This window comes from Calonectris borealis, chromosome 21, assembly GCF_964195595.1.
Source record: "Calonectris borealis chromosome 21, bCalBor7.hap1.2, whole genome shotgun sequence".
Taxonomy (NCBI): domain Eukaryota; kingdom Metazoa; phylum Chordata; class Aves; order Procellariiformes; family Procellariidae; genus Calonectris; species Calonectris borealis.
The window spans coordinates 4,791,131-4,808,362 of NC_134332.1; the positions used below are offsets into that span (position 1 = coordinate 4,791,131).

At 45.8% G+C, this 17,232-nt stretch overlaps 1 protein-coding gene across 1 annotated transcript in view; it reads right to left on the minus strand.

Annotated features, from left to right (window-relative positions):
• Positions 1 to 17,232, minus strand: part of PAPPA (pappalysin 1) — a 179,479-nt gene that overhangs the window by 76,751 nt on the left and 85,496 nt on the right. The window contains exons 8-9 of the mRNA XM_075170430.1: positions 9,232 to 9,360; positions 7,521 to 7,612 (exon numbers count right to left, since the gene is read on the minus strand). Of these exons, the coding sequence (XP_075026531.1) occupies positions 7,521 to 7,612; positions 9,232 to 9,360 (221 nt within the window). The remainder of the gene's footprint in view (positions 1 to 7,520; positions 7,613 to 9,231; positions 9,361 to 17,232) is intronic.

Genomic DNA, 17,232 nt, shown 5'->3' on the forward strand with positions numbered 1-17,232 from the left:
AGCCTCATGCCACATAACTATTCGTCCGAGAGAAAAAAAAAAAGAAGAAAAAAAGGGGGGACAAAAATGCAGAAGCATTGTCTCAGAGTAACAAATTCTTGGAACAGAGCGAGCCTCTCATTTTAACCCTGAAACATCTGGCCAGAGGCGTGCAGGCCCTCTCGGACACAACGAGGGCCAAATCACAGGCTGACCAAAGTCAGCAACTTCTGCAGAAGCACGATTTTACCACCGCGTCACTTAATCGGCATCTCCAGCGCTGGTGTTTATGTTCACAGATGAGAAGAAACGTATCCAGAGGTTTCTATCACAAAAGGAGAAATAATTCCACTGCAGATCACATGAACCCGGCGGCTGAGCGATCGCAGAACCTGCTCCATTTATTTCTAGGGGAGTTTCACCTTTGGCTTCAGCGGGAAGAGAGTGAATAACATGGCCTGCTTCCAGGATATCTGCTAATCTCTTCTTTAATATTGAAGAAGCCAGAGACAGAGATATTTCCTGCTACAGTAAAATATTCGAGAGTTACTTTCTTTCCTGGATATTCTGATTTGAAAAGAGGAAAACCATTACACGGAGCTTGGGCAGACCTTTCCGAATAAAGTTGCATATCAATATATTGTGACATTTTCCTTCAATGAAATAAAACAGACACCTTGGAAATGAAGGCAACACGGGTGTTGCAATCTACTGCGGAACATCCAGGGGCCTCGCAGGAGGCTTTTTTCTGTACAAAATGACAATCGTGTCTGAGCATCTCCTGAACCGAGCAGGCAGGCATAATGCATTTGCGGAGCACGGCTCCCTGGTAATTCAGCTGCTTCGTAGAAATGCATTCCTGGGCTTGTTCTTTGTCTGGCGTGACTCGGCTCATCAGTATGATATAGCGGTCGGAGCACAATAATTACGCAATTGATCTGCGTGCTGCAGACAGATACAATTACAACTCCCTCGCAGAGCCCGGCATTGAAATTTGATATTTCACCTCCAAGAACACGAGCCTTTGTCACTTAAGCGAAAGGATATTTTCCATCGCTGGCAGTGGCAGTAACACCTTATCTGCTCTGCAGCTAGCCAACAGGAGCCAATGTGGCCTTCCCCCAAGCCCGGGCAACCAGGCATGTTATAAAAGCACTGCAGCAGGCGTCCTCTTCCCACCTAATCTTGTTTCCCTCCCTGGGCGGTTGGATAAATCAGAAAAGCAGTGCTGAGAATATTTCAGTATTTCCCCAGACTTACACAGATCTATTAGCTAAACTTGGGGACTGTTCGACTGAAAGTCTTGAGGCTTCTGTCACACAAGGCAGCAACCGCTCCGACCATGAGCAGGCTGGGCAGCGTGGCCCTTCCCAACACCTGGACCACTTGCTGGGGAGGCTGGGAAGGAGCCCAAGAGAAAAAACCCAGCGGTGCCATTCACCAAGGGAAGCAAACTGCTTGTTTGTGCGTGTGGTCGGCTCTTATTGCAAAGGAAGGTCTTGTGCTCAGCATCGTCCTCCAAGCACAGCAAGTTGCTGTTGGGTCACAGAGGATGCTCTAAGGAGGGAAGTATGACCAGCCGTGGAAGCCTCTCTGATCCACGGAGAGTAAAGCATGAGGGATGCAACAAGCAAAGGAGTAATTCTTCTGTTGGGCTTTCATTGTAGCTGTGTCCTAAAAATCAAAGCTGGATTGAGCTGGGCTGGAGTCACTGGCCTAGGGAAAAATGCAGGCAAATACCACTCCAGCCCACATTCTCCCCCACAAAAAAGCATCTGTCCTTTGTATTTTGCTGCCTGAGATGCCTGCTCTCTCTGCTCTGTGGCTCAGCTGGCCCTGCTAAGATTGCACTATTAATGATGACAGTCTGAAAATCACTTTAAGAGACTTTATGACGATGCTGTGATTACTAACTTGCCAAATGACTGCTTAGACATTTTAGAACATGTAGCCACACTCCCATGAGCTGCAGGAAACAGTCAGCTTCGAAGTATTTGCCTTAAGCTGAAGGATTCACACAAATATCATCTGAATAGCCCCGGTCAGTAAATTCATTCCTATTTGCTATGAAATTCTGCTATAGAACCTCAGCTTCTTTATCGACAGCAATACTCGTTCCCAAGCCCCTTGGTCAACGCTTTAGTCTTACTGGTGCCCTGTGAGATGCTGAGTTTCTCTTGCAAGGTGGCTTGGTTTCTCCCATGCTGTTGTTCTACTGAAAGCCCTCGGCAGGGTCAGCCAAGGCTTATTTAATGTTCGTGAAAGGCGGCGAAATCGCCATTAGCTGCTGTGTGGGGCCGCGGTTTCGGCAGTCAAAGCCGTGTTCCTGTGCAGGGGTATGAGGAAGGGAGGGGGAGAGGACGGGAGCGAGGCGCGCTCTCAAAGCATGCCCACAATGAATATGGATGGTCATCCATCAATTTATTTTAAGCACATTACTCCTCTGTCAGAAAGGGAAAAAGAGGAAAAAGAAAGAAAGGAAAGAAAAGACATATAAAATTAGGTTTGTGTCACTCATTTAACACTGCAATTTCCCTAGAGGATTATGCACCAAACAGAGATAGCAAGCTCATGAATATTAATCATTTCCCTGAATGCAATGCAGCCCGCCAAACAATAAGATTAGGGGAAAGTGCTATGCTTAATTTATGGATAATGGAAGAGGTAAAGGATAGAGCTCCCACAAAGGTAAGGCTCACAGCTGGAGGGAGAGGCCTCTGAGGAGGAGGAGGACAGATCCAGATTTGTAAGGTAGCAAAAAAACATCTGAGGCCAAGCAGGAGCAAAATAAGAGGTGTTTAAGGATCATTGTCAAATTAAAATCATACTTCTCCCTGAACAATCACCGGCGACTAATGCTTCAAGCACGCCAGAAATTGGTGGGTAAATTCAAGAGCTAGACATATTTATTTTCTCTTTTCCTCTACTCTGTGCCTTTTCTTTGCATTTTACATCCCTGAGGCCCTGATCCAACAAACCACGGAGACGTGTATCTAACCTGAAACATTCACGTTCTTCAGTGGGACCACTCACATGTGGAAGCCAGCGGAAGCACTGCTGTGTTTTGCAGTAAAAAGGCTTTAGCGAAGAGTCTCTTATAAGCAAAGGAGATAAAGCGTAGCAATAACACCCCCAATAAGATGCGACTGAAAACCCCATAAATTACCAGGCAAACTTAAGGGTAGATAGAAGTTCTGACGCTACTTCCCAGCTGTGTTTCAACGTGTCTATCAGTCTTTACTCATCTCTTTTCATATTACTTTCTCTCCCCCTCCCTTCTTTTTTATTGATCTCTGCATCTTTTTTATTATATCCTTCTCTTTCTTCAGCACTGGCGAGCTAAATCAATGCATAATGCACATCACACTCAACAAAAGGAATGCAAATGAAAGCGGCGCTCTTTTTCAACATCCGCACATATATCTAGATGCGTGTGTACAATGTTGGTGTGTGGGAGAGTGCATACCAAGGACAAGGTGCTCAGCTGCTTGTTAGACACCCATTTCTCAACAGTCCGGTGGGAATGGATCAAGTGCTAAAAAGCTCCGGGTTCCCACAACTGCAAATCATAACTCTTACGACTGGGGCCTGTTTTACACAGGACACGTCGGCTGGAACTTGGCTGAGATCCGCAGTAATCGCAAAAATCAGTTATCCCACGAGTAATCAAGAGCAAGGTAAAAGAAAAGCAGCCAAGAGGTAGGAGAGGGGTGCATCAGTCACAGCGGACACGACTTTGATTCGCTTGTCTCCTACAAATCAAAAGGCAAAGCGAAACTTTCCTCATGGGAACAAATTCTGTGCGGAGGAGATAAAATATGCAAAATCCGCTACGCGAAGGGGAAAAAAAAGTAGAGATGATAAATTTCAGGATGGGGAAGGGTGAGTGTACCACAGAACTTAAAAAAGGAGCACTGCCAGATGCTTTCATTAATTAATTAATTAATCTCACTGTCGCTCTTCAGCATGTTGCAGGAAGAAAACGCTATTAATCTTATCTGTTTTCTGTTACTCGGCTTTGTGTTCAGAGAAGGCCAGGACAGCCTGACAGTAAGACCACACAGTTTTCCTCCCTGCCTCCCTCCTGCCTTCGCCCGCTCCCCTCCTCCCGTGGCAGAGCAGATTGATCCACTGTTATCTGATTAGAGAGGAAAGGAGGAGGGAAAACAAAACCGAGGGAAAAAAAAAAAAAGTCGCCTAATTTTATTACAGGCACTAGCGCAAAGTGTCTTGAGAGCCTTGTGCCATTTACTCAAAGGGATGTTGGACAAGTTAAAAAACCTCATAAACCTCATGATCCTAAAAGGCAAATGGAGCAAGAGAGGCAGAGGGACACCTGCAAAGAGGCTGCCTCCATCCTTGGAGATATCCCGAACGCAGCTGGACGTGACCCTGCGCAACATGCTCCAGATTTGAAGTTGGATCTAACTTTGACGTTGGCCCTCCTTGGACCAGAGACCTCCAGAGACTCCTTCGAACCTCAATTATTCGGTGATTCATGGCTCTAAATCTAAAGGTTGATGGTGTTTGCGGACTCTGTTGTTTTTCTCTTCTACCAAGTGAGGTGACTTGCGAGGTCTCTGCTTTGGAAGGAAGAAGCCTGCTTGGGCTTTGCTATTAAACCTCCTGCTATGGAACCCCCCTGATGACACTCCTTCAGCCCTGCCTTTGCAAACAAAACGTTTAGTGATTATTTTCAGCCATGTGGGACCCAATCCTGCAGACAATTTGTGACAAGCATTGCATTCACTGTTGTGGTTAGATTTGCTGAAGTCTAAAGAATGCCTTGTGGTAGTTCAGAAACATGCCTGGAAGGAAGCATTTGCAAGATCAAACCCTGAGGCCCCCAATTCAGCAAAGCCTCTGAACATGTGTTTGAGGCTCACTGAATTCTTTGGTGAAGAGGAGTGATTCCCGGGGCTCTAAAAAGCTACATAATACAACGAGAACATCACTGCAAAAATAACACTGTCTGAAATAATTACTTGTTGTCCTACAGGATTATAACATGTGTTAGCCTTGTAAACATGGAAATAAATTACACTTATTTTCCTGTGCTCCTCAAACAGGGACCCAAGCATTCTCTATTTTCCAAGAAAACACCCCACCATTCTCAAAGACGACTTTTGTTTGGCTGAAGGCAGAGGATCCGGTCTGATATTATTAGATTACAGAGAATGCTGAATTTCTGCTCTTTTTAATTATTACTTATTATGTAATACATACAGCCACTTGCTTCCCCAATATCTTTATGTTTATGTGAGATCTTAATGCTTGATATGTTAAAACCAAATACAAATCAGCACTGCTCATTTGTCTGAAAGATTAGCCAGCAGTTTCTCTCTAGCTCTTAACGTCCTAATTCTTGGTGGTCCAGCACCCATAAAAGCCAGTAGGGCTTGTTTCACAGATATTACCTTCCCTGGACCTTTCCTAGGGACTTGATGAAGGCAGTGTTTGCGCCAAAACAACAGCAGCTGATCTACCCTCGCAGACCCTGCACGCACACCGAGGCCATCACCACCACAACAGTCGCACCGCCACAACTGTAAAGTCACGCAGCAAAACATTTGTAAGGTCTGGGTCCATGCACCTTTCTGTTGATTCAGCTAATTTGATTCACTCAAGTGAATCCCCATATTCAGTATTTCACAAACAACTGAATTGGATTTCATTCGCTTTTGTAATCCAGGACCTGTGCAAAACCCTGAACTTCCAAAGCCCATGACAAACAAACAACTTTTTACCGCTGGAATTCCCCTTTCCTTTTCAACACAAGCAAATCTGAAAAATCACTTCCTCTGCAATGGCGTAGAAAAATCTGTGTCTATGTTTTAGTTGCTTCATTTTCTAATCATATTGCTGTCAGACAGGTTTTTTCCACACTCTTAACCAGCCCTGTTGCCGATACCGGAGATGAACATGTACATGGGCATAAAGCAGGCTCCTGCACTAACCCAGCAGGACACCGCTGTGCAGTCCAAGGCTTGGGACACCCCGCTTTTACTCCTGTCCATGGACTTATTTGGAGCATGATGCCGCTGCTGCCCAGCCCACACAACCCAGTTTCCTTGAGAACCAGCGTACACTGGGGAGGACCTGGGTCATGTCCTAACGTAATGCTGGGAAGTGGTCAAAGTACAGACCTGGACAAGGAGCTCAGAGCTGAGCAGGGCGATACAGATGCAATCACACAACTCCAACCCAAACCCTTGCTGGAACCAGTTTCACATTATGCCTGGCTTTTGGAGAAGCCAAAACATTTGCTTAAGTGTTTATCTCACTTTCAAAATATTGACTAATATCTTTCAGTGCTTGAGGCTCTAATGCAGCAAGTCACTTGAAACACAAACGTAACTTCAAGACCAGCAATAGCCACAATTAGCCTCGACCATAAACACTCTCAGATTTCAATAGAGTAATTTACATATGTAAATATGTAAATAAGTACATCACCAAATCAGGCCTCAAGTGCCACAGCGTGGGATGCTGAAGTAAAAACGTAGCCATTACAATGAGACAAGCAGTCCCCAGCTTACCATCCATGGGAAACATGGTGCCTGTGAGGTCCTTTCTGTGTTGCTCCAGGCACAAGAGATAGTCATCCGTTTGCCAAAAAGAGCAAATTTCAGTCTTGCCAACATTACATTATCTGCTTAGGACTGATGCCCCGAGCTGAAGGCATGGGATCACTAGATGGGTCAGACTATTTGCTTGGTCAGTCCAGATAAGGAATCTCATAAAATCTCTTGAGAAAAAGCTGACCCTTTATAAACATTAACTTTGGTTTTAGAAGCTCTGCCTGTTTCATCCTTCCCCAGATCTGCTGAGCCCTGTTTGGAAATGCAATCCCGTAACGCAGGGCTACCCCACAGAAGGTGCAGCGTAAATTGGTCTCCACTTCCCTTCTCTGCCCCCAGCATTCCTAGAGAGTTTAATAAATATGTAAAGCTCACAACTGCAGCCCTGCTATCCCCGATAGCTCGAGCATCTTCCGGCCATTGTGCTTACAGGTTTTGCTAATCAGAGCAAACCAGGCTTGCAAATGAAATCTGATTAAGTAGTTTTCACCTCTGAAAAAGGGGATTAGCTAGACCTTTGATCCTCCGATATTGATTTGCAACTCAAAGGAGGTGTGACCTCAGCTGGACTTGCTTCTGGTCTCAGTCCCTTCCCCTTTCACTCCTCCTCCTGTTTACCAGAAAAAATCAGTTCATGTCTTCTCACGTAGCCAGATCTAAAGCCTATTGAAGCCAGTGGAAAACCACCCACTGACTTCAATGGGCTTTGGATCAGTCCCACAATGGCTGACTTAGCCTTAAGTCCTAGGCTGTTTCAAAGCCAGCAGAACCAATTTCCCATCAAAATGACCAGAAGCTGGGAAGATATGTTCGCCTTTCAAACCTACAAATTCCACCTTTTTTTCTCTCTTCCATGACAACTCTTCAGCTGGAAATGCTGAAAATACTGTTGATTTTTTCCTTGCACTCTGCGTAGAGTTGTTGCCCACCGTGAGCGGAAGGGCTCTGAGCCAGACTTACCGATGCAATTAAAGGATAACTCCTGCAGGCAGAATAGGGAGCAGCCATCACCGTTGATCTTATTCATATCATCGCATTCTTCCCCCAAGTCTCTGTAGGCAGGGCACACACATGCAAAAAGGATTCAAATGGCAAATGGCATCATCCCAACAATTGCTGCAACCCCTCTGCAGAACCCCAAAGCCCTGAAATCCAGTATAGTGGCTTTGTGTGCCGACCCTTAAAATACTTCTCCCTTTCTCCTCCAGCCCTGACTTTCATCATTCCTGGTTCACAAGCTTGCCTGGCCACTTCCCTCCTGCACATGTGGATACCACTTGCTGTTCTCTGATGAGGATATGAGCAACTTCCTTCATAGCTGGTGTGGCTGCAACTCAGCAGGTGGGGAAAAAGAGAACAGGAATCTCTGAAACTCTTTGTATTAAATCTGGAAGGGCCAGACTGTGACCCCAGCATGGGAATAACAAGGCATAAAGCCTGGCGCTGGGCTATTCCAGGTGACCGCGCTCCGAGGAGAGCAGTCGACAGGGAGCAGGTGCTGTCGGGGACGGGGTCCTGCCTTGCGCCAGCCCGCACGGTTGCAGCAGCGTGCGGGGAGAAGAGCGCGAACCAAAAGAGAAAGGGGCTGCCACAGCTGCAAGTGGGGCCACAACCAACCGAGCTGTGACACAGTCTGGTTCCTGCTCGCTCCTGAGGCAGCTCAGCTATTGTTCGACGCTTGCTGCAAAGCCACAAGTGATGTTTGAGGAATGTGCAAACATAACAGTAGGAGAAAAGTTATGGAAAGCAAAATTAATCTGTCTTTCTCCACCTCTCTCTCCAAGACTGCCCTGGATTCACATGTCGTTTGATTGTTCTCTTTGATTTCCCTGCCTGTTGGGCCTCATCCTGCAAATACCTGCTGTCAGGTATATCATCTGACAGAGTTGTACTATGTGATTGCTGATCAGCATTATTTCAAGCAAATAATACTGGCTGGATTAAGCACTTGCTTGTTGTTACTTCCATAGTTTAAATAATTAAATTACCTAGAGCCAGGAAGCTTTGAGGCAGGTGGCCTTAAGGGCCAACATAGTAAAAGAATAAACCCTAACATAGTTGTGAATGATTGTTTTACGTTTTCAGTGGTCTGGGGATTGGCAGCCGGTGAGAGGGAGGAGCTGATTGAGAACATGCAATTCCCAGCACTCTCCCTCAGAGGCCAAATCTATCACCTCCAGATGCACCCCAGCTCCGGTGGTCGGTCAAACAAGAGGTTGCACCAGGAACTTGGCCCAACACGTGGCAGGGGTTTTACCCTGTCCACCAGCTGCCAGACACATGGGACTTCATGTGTAAGGACAGCATCAAAGGCTGTGTGAATTTTTCCAGCACTTACTTCAGCTCCATATAGGAAATGTCATATACATGTATAAAGATACAGATACACGAACAAACAGCATAAACAGCATATAGCGTACTTTCATATCGATCCTGCTGTCTGGACTCCATTATCTGTATCTCTGTCTGTATCTACTGGTGCCAGGATAGCAGGGCCTAAGTTCCAATTAAATGTCATCATCCTGGTAATCATCAAGCACATGAGTCATTATGTACAGATGAGAGCCGGCCTAAACTAAAGAGACATCAGAGGTCACCAATTCCTTTCTAGTCTCAGATTCTGGCTGAGTGGATGTGCCCAGATTTATCTGTTTGCTCGCTCCAGACTTACATTTGGATAATCCCGTCTCCACAGTATCCACTTCCAGAGATATACACAAGCGCGGGGGAAGGCTCGCTCTCCTCCGTCCCGGAAACAATGACGACCTGGTACGTGTATGTGGTCCTATCGCTCAGTTCCCTGCAAGACAAAAGGAAATATTAAGTGAACAGTACAACAAAGGCAGTAGCAAAGGGCAGAGAAGGAGGTACTGAAATGAGGGTTGGCTGCCAAAAAAGCAAGTTTTAGTTCAATCAGGCCCTCAGAATATTCCTACCTTGTTTTGATGGGATTAATTTTTGGTTGGGTGTCTTTTTCAGTGCTACCTACGTCCATGCTCGATTTATGCACAGCGCTGAAATAGGTGCAACTCTTGACTATTTGACAGCTAAACTATTTGCTGATGAAAATCACGCAGGTCGGTGCGTTGCTGCTTACATCTATACCCACTGTAGAGATGGCATTGCACTGACACCATGGCAGTGTATCAATCCTCCCCAGTGCAGTGGGAAACGGTAACAGCATTACCAACAGTCGAAAGTAGTGCAGCATTCGAGAAACCAGCCCTGTGCTTCACTGTCTTTAGCCTTGGACACTTCTGCTCCCGTTTCTCCACGTCAGGGATAGCGTTACCTGCAAGTTTGTGGCATAGTTCTTTTAAGGAACTTAAAATACCCTGTAAACACTGATTACTTCCTGAACAGCCCTGAGCTCAATGCAACTGCAGCTGGAGCCAGTGGGAATTTGCCTATTGATTTAAGACAGAATTGGACTGGGGATGTTTCAGTGATAGATAAATACGTTATCCACTTCGCGTATGGGTATTAAAACAGTAGAGTTAAAAAGAAGGTTTCTTCCTCTCTGGGAGAGCACCAAAAATAGGATCCACACCACAGCACTGGATCATGGTATTAGCATTGAAATATTCACAGAAAGAATTAGTAAACTGTTACATATTTATGCAAAGCCATAATTACCTAAATTCTGTGCATCTGTAAATGAGGAATAATTTTTTAATATGCGATACAGAAATAATATAAGCCTAATATAAATGTTTAGCTCTTTTACAATGTATTTTACATTATCAGAACTCAAAATGTTCCACAAAGAAACTCATTACCATTATCCTCGTTGTGCCGATTTGTAAAGCCACGGAGTGGCGAAGGCAAAATGATTTGCTCGAAGTCATCAATCAGACTAATTGCAGAGCCCATAACGCAACCCAGCTCTTTCCTAACCCATGCCAGTCCTCTACTTACTACGCTCCTATTGCCCCAATTACTGACAGTAATATAAATGTCTTTTTGTCACAGGAACTTGGTCAAACAGCATGTATTAATGAACTGTGTACTACGAAGAGATGTATCTACTACACAGAGCAACAAAGCCTCTGAAGTAGATATCAATGGACTGTAGTTACTGAAATCTTCAAGTTCGTGAAATAAGTATCTCCTTACAACATTCATTAAATTAACAAGTATGACTTAAACGCCAATATCACACATTACATTTTACAACAAAGCTGTTTCTCACGGATACTATGCCTGCAAAATAACTGTCATTGAAAGAATCGCATGCGAACAGCACTGGGATTTGATTCGTTGTTACCACACTTGAACTGGGGACTGAAACTCAGCGGAACGAAAACACAGCACGGCTGGCTTTCTCATGGCTTCTTCACCTGATTCCTGTCGGCAACATCTGTAGGTCCTTGAGCATTCAGGTAGCACAAACACTATCTTAATTCACCTACAGATTGGGAAGACAGCTACCCAGATATTGGTATGAGTGTTTATTCAATCAAAGTGAAAGATTTCAAACTTCTGCCCTTGGGACCTATTTAAAAAAACTGTTTTGAAAAAAAAAAAATGATAGGAAATAACTTAAGTGGCCAAATACACACTGATGTATAATACTGAGGGTTTCCTCTAGATTTTACTCCTGGATAAATCCACTTATTAAGACAGGAAGTTTCTGATATATACTGATGAAATCAAAGCAGAGGCAAGCTTTGATTATTAAAGAGCAGTTATTTCTCAAGTTCTTTCTTCAAAACCATTCGTAAAATATTTAAGATTAACAAGTATACTTGCAGAAATGTGGATTTTGTCACTGGGGATCTGCTAACCACAAAAAAGGTTCAATTCTTAGAAACGACTGTTAACAAATGAACAGTTCAGGCAGCTACAAAATAAATAAATCCATGCTGCTTGCTGATGTGCTGAGATCACGCACGCAAGTGCAAAATAGTAGTTTTCAGATTCTGATTTTTCCTGTGATTTCCGCCAATACCCATAGGTGATGGGCAGGCATTTGGCTAACAGCGGAAAGTGTGTTAGTATGTGCGAGTGTTTGTGTATGCTTGTGTGTACATGTAAGCAAACGGAAAACAGGAGAAGTTCACATTGTTTATGTACAGGGCGGGAAGTTGGCAGAACATAATGGAAGAAGACATAGTATTAAATTAAGCACAGGAGAGAATATGGTGTTTATGAATTATTAGGTGAATGGAGAAGAATGTGTATGTGGGTGAATAAGACAGAAAACTGGAAATGAAAGTTATTAGGTGGGGAGAACTCTGGCATATTTAACTGTATGGATTGTGAATGCAAACCTGCGTGTGGGGAAGGATCCTGTGGACATCGGAGAAGAGTGACTGCTGGCTTTGTGGCAGTGGGCTTTGGTCTAATCCTGTCACCTGCTACATGCTGGCGAGGGGAGATTTCCAGCTGCAGCCTGCTGCTCAAAAATGGAAAGCTCTTGGAGAAGTGATATGTCCTAACAGGCACATGATCCTTATAGTTTAGTGACAGGAAAAAAAAGGCCATTTCTCCTCTAAAATAGAAGGTGAGCAAAATACCTGACTTCTTACACATGCATTTAGGTATTTGCACAGCCTGGCGTCCCTTACTTCTACACAGCTTGGGTACAAAACAGCTGTTAAGTTATTTATGTTCACAATACCCCATGAGCTATGAACGTAATAACCTTGTCTTAGGTTAAAATACAGCGAAAGGGAAGACAAACGCCTAGAGACATATGGTCCCTGTAAAGCAACGTCAGGACTGGGAGCCAGCTCTCCAGTCCCACACTGCAGCCGCGGGGCCAATCCTCCCCATCGCACAGCCCAGGCGAGAGCAACCTGGAGCCTCGCAACCTTCCCCATGCTGGGGATGGCAGAGAAGACCCAGGCTGTCACACCCAGGGGCAGCACACCCAAACCAGCCATGCCCAGAGATCAGAAATGGGAGCGCGTGCTCCAGAGCTGCCCTCCAGCATCACGCGATGCCTCGACTGGAGCACCACAAAGCCACCTTAGAAACTCAAAACTCAAGCCAATGCGTTTTCAGCTCACCCTGGCCTGATGCAAGCAGTGGCAAAAACCTGATTGCAGGTGACTGCCTGGATGTGGCGTTTCACAAGTCTCAGCAACTGGAACTTGAGATACTTCTATCCTCCTGAACTGTTAAATATATCATATCGGCACAACTGAGAGCTTTAGCATTCCTTCACAGTACCCACATTTCGGAAAAATATAGCTGCTAAAGGGATGATATGTGCAATACTTAGGGCAGTAATCCAGTACCATAGTGAGGGAGGGAGGAAGGAATGCAGTAATGAAGGGAAAAAAAGCAAAAAAAAGAATTTATCTTCTCCTATATAGTTATGGGGCACCAAGGTCGATATTACAGACTGTATCTGGAGATGTCAGCAAGGCGAGCTCTGCTCCAAGTGGTGATAAAAGTGTGATTTTGGACCATTTATTTTCTCTCCTGCCTTCCCTCGGAGCTGACGGCACACTAACAGCGATAACGTGCTCTTTCCACTCTGCTGTCAGGCAGGTCCGACGAACGTCGGCTTCGTACGATGCTACTTAAGGAAGTGAGACAGAAGAACATCTTAAACATTAAGGATGTGAACAAACACTCTTTTAAATTTATATCTATGGTCTTTTAATGACCTTTTCGAGAACTGAGTAAGCCGCATTGATCGCTGCAGCTTCCGCCCGTGGGGAGGCAGTCTTATTAAAAAGCAATGACTCAAGCCCTCTGCTTAGAGGGGGAATTAGGACGTGCCGTGTGAAATACCACGAGGGCAACTTTCCTGTCTGCTGTGACGAGTGACAGATCCAGGGTCAGAAATATAAAACCCTCTAATTCTTTTCCTGTTTTTACTGGGGAGGCTGGGCAGTTGAGTTAATCTTGCTGTGTCCCCCAGGCAAGGGACCTCTGCTTTCAGTTTGGGTGTTCCTGTAAAACCTACAGGAAAAATTGTACCTCTGGGAAGTAGTTTTCTACTCGGATCAAGGTGGGTTTAAAGGCTCATTGAATTTACAGCAGCAACACGCACGCCCTTGAGTGCCAGCGGATCTGCCAGGGCTGACACTGCCCCAACCCCATCTGCTCTGTGCCCACCGTAGGGCTTCAGCATCTGAGGACACAGCGCGGCACTCGAGACGCAGTGAAAGCACCGAGGGAGAGCAAACATCCCATGCCTCTCTCTCTACTACAATGGCATATATGTTTTTCCTACTACAAATAACAGCAGAGAGGGTTTTTACACAGCAAAGACTCGTCTCCAACAAAATTGAAAATATCCTTAAGGCTGATCCCAGCTTCTGCCCTATGAAAACATAAATGGCCAGAAAGCAATGAAAGCAGACAGTGTTCCTGTTATTTAAGGACAAGATGACAAGGTCTTAGGCATCCCCAAGTAAATTATGGCTGTCAGAGGCAGTGTCATCTGGAACAGGCAAATTCTGCACCTCAACTGTCCTCACAAAGGACCCATCTTTCTTTGACCTTAAATAGCCACCAAACTCTTGAGCCAAAAGACGACGTTTCCTGGACAGCTCTCCGCAGCCCAGAACGAGCCCAGTCTGCCAGCAACATCCCGGTTTCCCTCTAACACCATTGCCTTTGCTCTTCTTCCCTAGCAAGGAAGCCTTGCCGAGCAAAACAGGAAATCTGCTGGTAGCAAATAGCAGCAACCGAACATCTTCACTTGTTGCAACGCTTTGGATCGGCTGCTCAAGGTGGACTGAATACAACCACACGCAGAAGAGCGAAAGGTCTACGCCACCTCCTGTCCCGTCCTCCACAGCCTGGAGCTGTCCAGTCTGTTCCCCACAGGCTGCTCACAGCCACCAAAACACCCAACATCATTTACAGAGGTCCTGAAATATCCCAAATATCCACTAACTCAGTGAAGAAGCACTGCACCGCTCAGACATGTTTAGAGCCTCCCAGTCCTGGGCACTGAACTGGGCTCAATGTTTCTAGATCAGAGGAGCTAACGCCGCTCTCGTCACTGCTGCTTAGAGGGTGGTCATTAAACTGCACCGGGTTGTACCTCTCGGCAATGCCACCGGGGCGTCTGCAGGCTCCCCCATCCTCAGGTGCTCCAAAAGCAACTGATAAAGCGTAACCCAGGGGATGAGTTCGCTTTAGGACAACCCGAATAGATTTGCTCTCCAACTCCCGTTCTTTCCCTTGCATTGCCATTGACTGTACAAATATGACTGTTTTCTTCTTTTATCTCCTCTCTCGCACACGCTCCCCCTCGCCTTGCCCTTCCTTCTTTTAATAAAAATGGCATGAGAAGCACGGCAGAAGATAATGAAGAGAATTCCTGCCCGGCTCTGCAGTTGGGAGAAAGGAGGGGTGGGATGCTGTAAACAAAAGAAGGACGTCAAAAATCCTGAGCTCTTGCGACGGGCTGTTTTTTCAGCTGCGGTCCGATCTCTCGCTGTTTGGATAAGCCCAGCGCCATGGCAGGTGCAAAGGCCTCAAAACAAGTCTCCTGCCTCCTTCTCAGACACCAAGCTGACTCAGAAGACATAAATGCCGAGGAAGCGGCCTCGGAGAGGCTTTTGTCTCTACCCGTGATAAGATAGGTCCCAACAGGGGCGGTGGGTTTGCTCTGTGCCCTCCAGCTTCTTTTATGATTTGTTTGTTTACAAGCAAATCAAAACAGGGTAGTTGAAGTATTAAATGAATGCTCATAGGCTGGACGGGGGAGCGGGGACTGGACGGTGGATTTCTGCTCCCAAGCCCAGCTTAAACCTGAACTGGGTATTTCCGAGGAAGAATGACAGAGCAGCCAACAACCTGAACGGATAATCTCAGATGAATACTTGGTGGGTACGTTTTGTACCATCAGGTGTCTCTGCCCTCTGAAGCCCAGTCTCACCATTCAAAGCAGTGGCATCAAGACAATGCCCAAACTCAACTTTTGCTCCTGACTGCATGAGGAAGGTATCTCTAAGAAAACCACCTTACCCACTTTTGCAACACCATGAGACCCCACGTATTTGAGACTGAAGTCAAAGGTTGAGGGACCCAATCTATTAGGAAAAGGAAAATATCCTTTGCTCCATGAAATACTTCTACAAACCAAAGTCACCACCACCTCTCATAATCACCACAAAATCAAACCCGGCAATTAGTGTGCAGCTCTGCTCTCACTTACACTGGTGCAAATCTCAAGTAACTTTAGAGACTTCACCAAAATACTCCAGGTTTAAACCAGTCTGTTCCTCTGAGTTGCAAACGTGTGCATTTGCTCAGACCAGCTCCTGCCTGCACAAGGTGCCCTGGGGCAGGACTATACGCCTGACTGTAGCACCTCTGCTCTGAAACCCAGGTCCTGTTTAGGACCTTAAACACATTTGTTTTTGAACATTTGTTTTTTACACAGACCGCTCTCTTCTGTCCTTCATGCAAGAACCGTAAGTTTTTTAAGTAGCAAACATATAGATATATATGCAACTGATTAACTCCAGCAGACTTTGATATAATCGTCCAAGTATTTGCCCTGGTACCAATTTAAAACACAGTAGCACATTTAATAAAAAACAAAGTTTGGAGCCAAGGCTTTAAAAATATTTCTTGTTTTTTCTCAAAAGAAAAAAAAATAAATGTCAACAGATAATTTTCTACTTTCATGTTTAAACAACAACAAAAATTATGAATTTTTAAAGTGGATGATATAAGTGGAGGATCTAAATGAGACTGGGTTACAAATCCTGAGATAAAGTAAATCCTAGAGGCCCAGGGCCTCACATGGGTGTTTGCACTAGACAGGCAATTTCACGGCAGCACACAGGTTAAGTGTCGGAGCACCTGGTTGCTATTAGAAGCAGGGAAGGAGGGGGAAAATCTGTTGTGTTTGCTTCTTCACCGCGGCGATCAGACCCTAAGCTGAGACGGGAGTGCTTCTCAACATGAAGCTCAGACGCGGCCGCCGCAGGAGGGAAGGCTGTTATGTTTTGACTGAGGAAGGAAAGATCTGGGACATGAAATGCAGGAAGCCCTGTTTCCAACCAGTGGAAGCCAGCACCTCTCTATTGATTTCAAGGGAACAGTGCCAGTATCCACCACCTGAGGATAGGGCTCCGGCGTACCGGCGCAGCAGGGAGAAAACAGTAACACGACCAGCGGGCAGGTTAGGACAGGTTAATTGCTTTAAAGGCCATCATCGTCACTGGCGAACCTTTGCCTGTTGCATCGTGCCTCTCGATGAGCACTGCCTGATTACTCACACCGTTAACGACATCCTGGTTGTGCCGCGGCTTCTCCGTGCAGGACCAGCGGCAGCATCACGCGCGGACTCCAGCGCTGGTTCAGACCACACTGCAGGAGAAGTGCCTGATGCACACCCTGCGCAGGGTCCGGGACCCCAACAACCACCCCTCAACTTTTGGATGTCGATTATTCATCACCGGGGCTCAGAGCACTTCGGCTGCTACCCTCAGCCCCATGCCAGTTGGTCAGGTTCAGCTCTCCCCGTGGGCAGAAGGCTCTTCCCAATTTAGGGTCATCAACTTCGCAGAATAACGTTCTCCAGCTTCTCTGAATCCAGACCTGACCTCTAGGATTTCCCTTCAACAGGCCTGAGCCAAGACCTGATTTTTCAGAACTAAATAATACCCTCCCGTTTCCGTGTAATCCCACCAAAATGGTAAACAGAGCCATGGGAGCAGACGCTCGCAGCGCCTGATCCAAAGGCTCC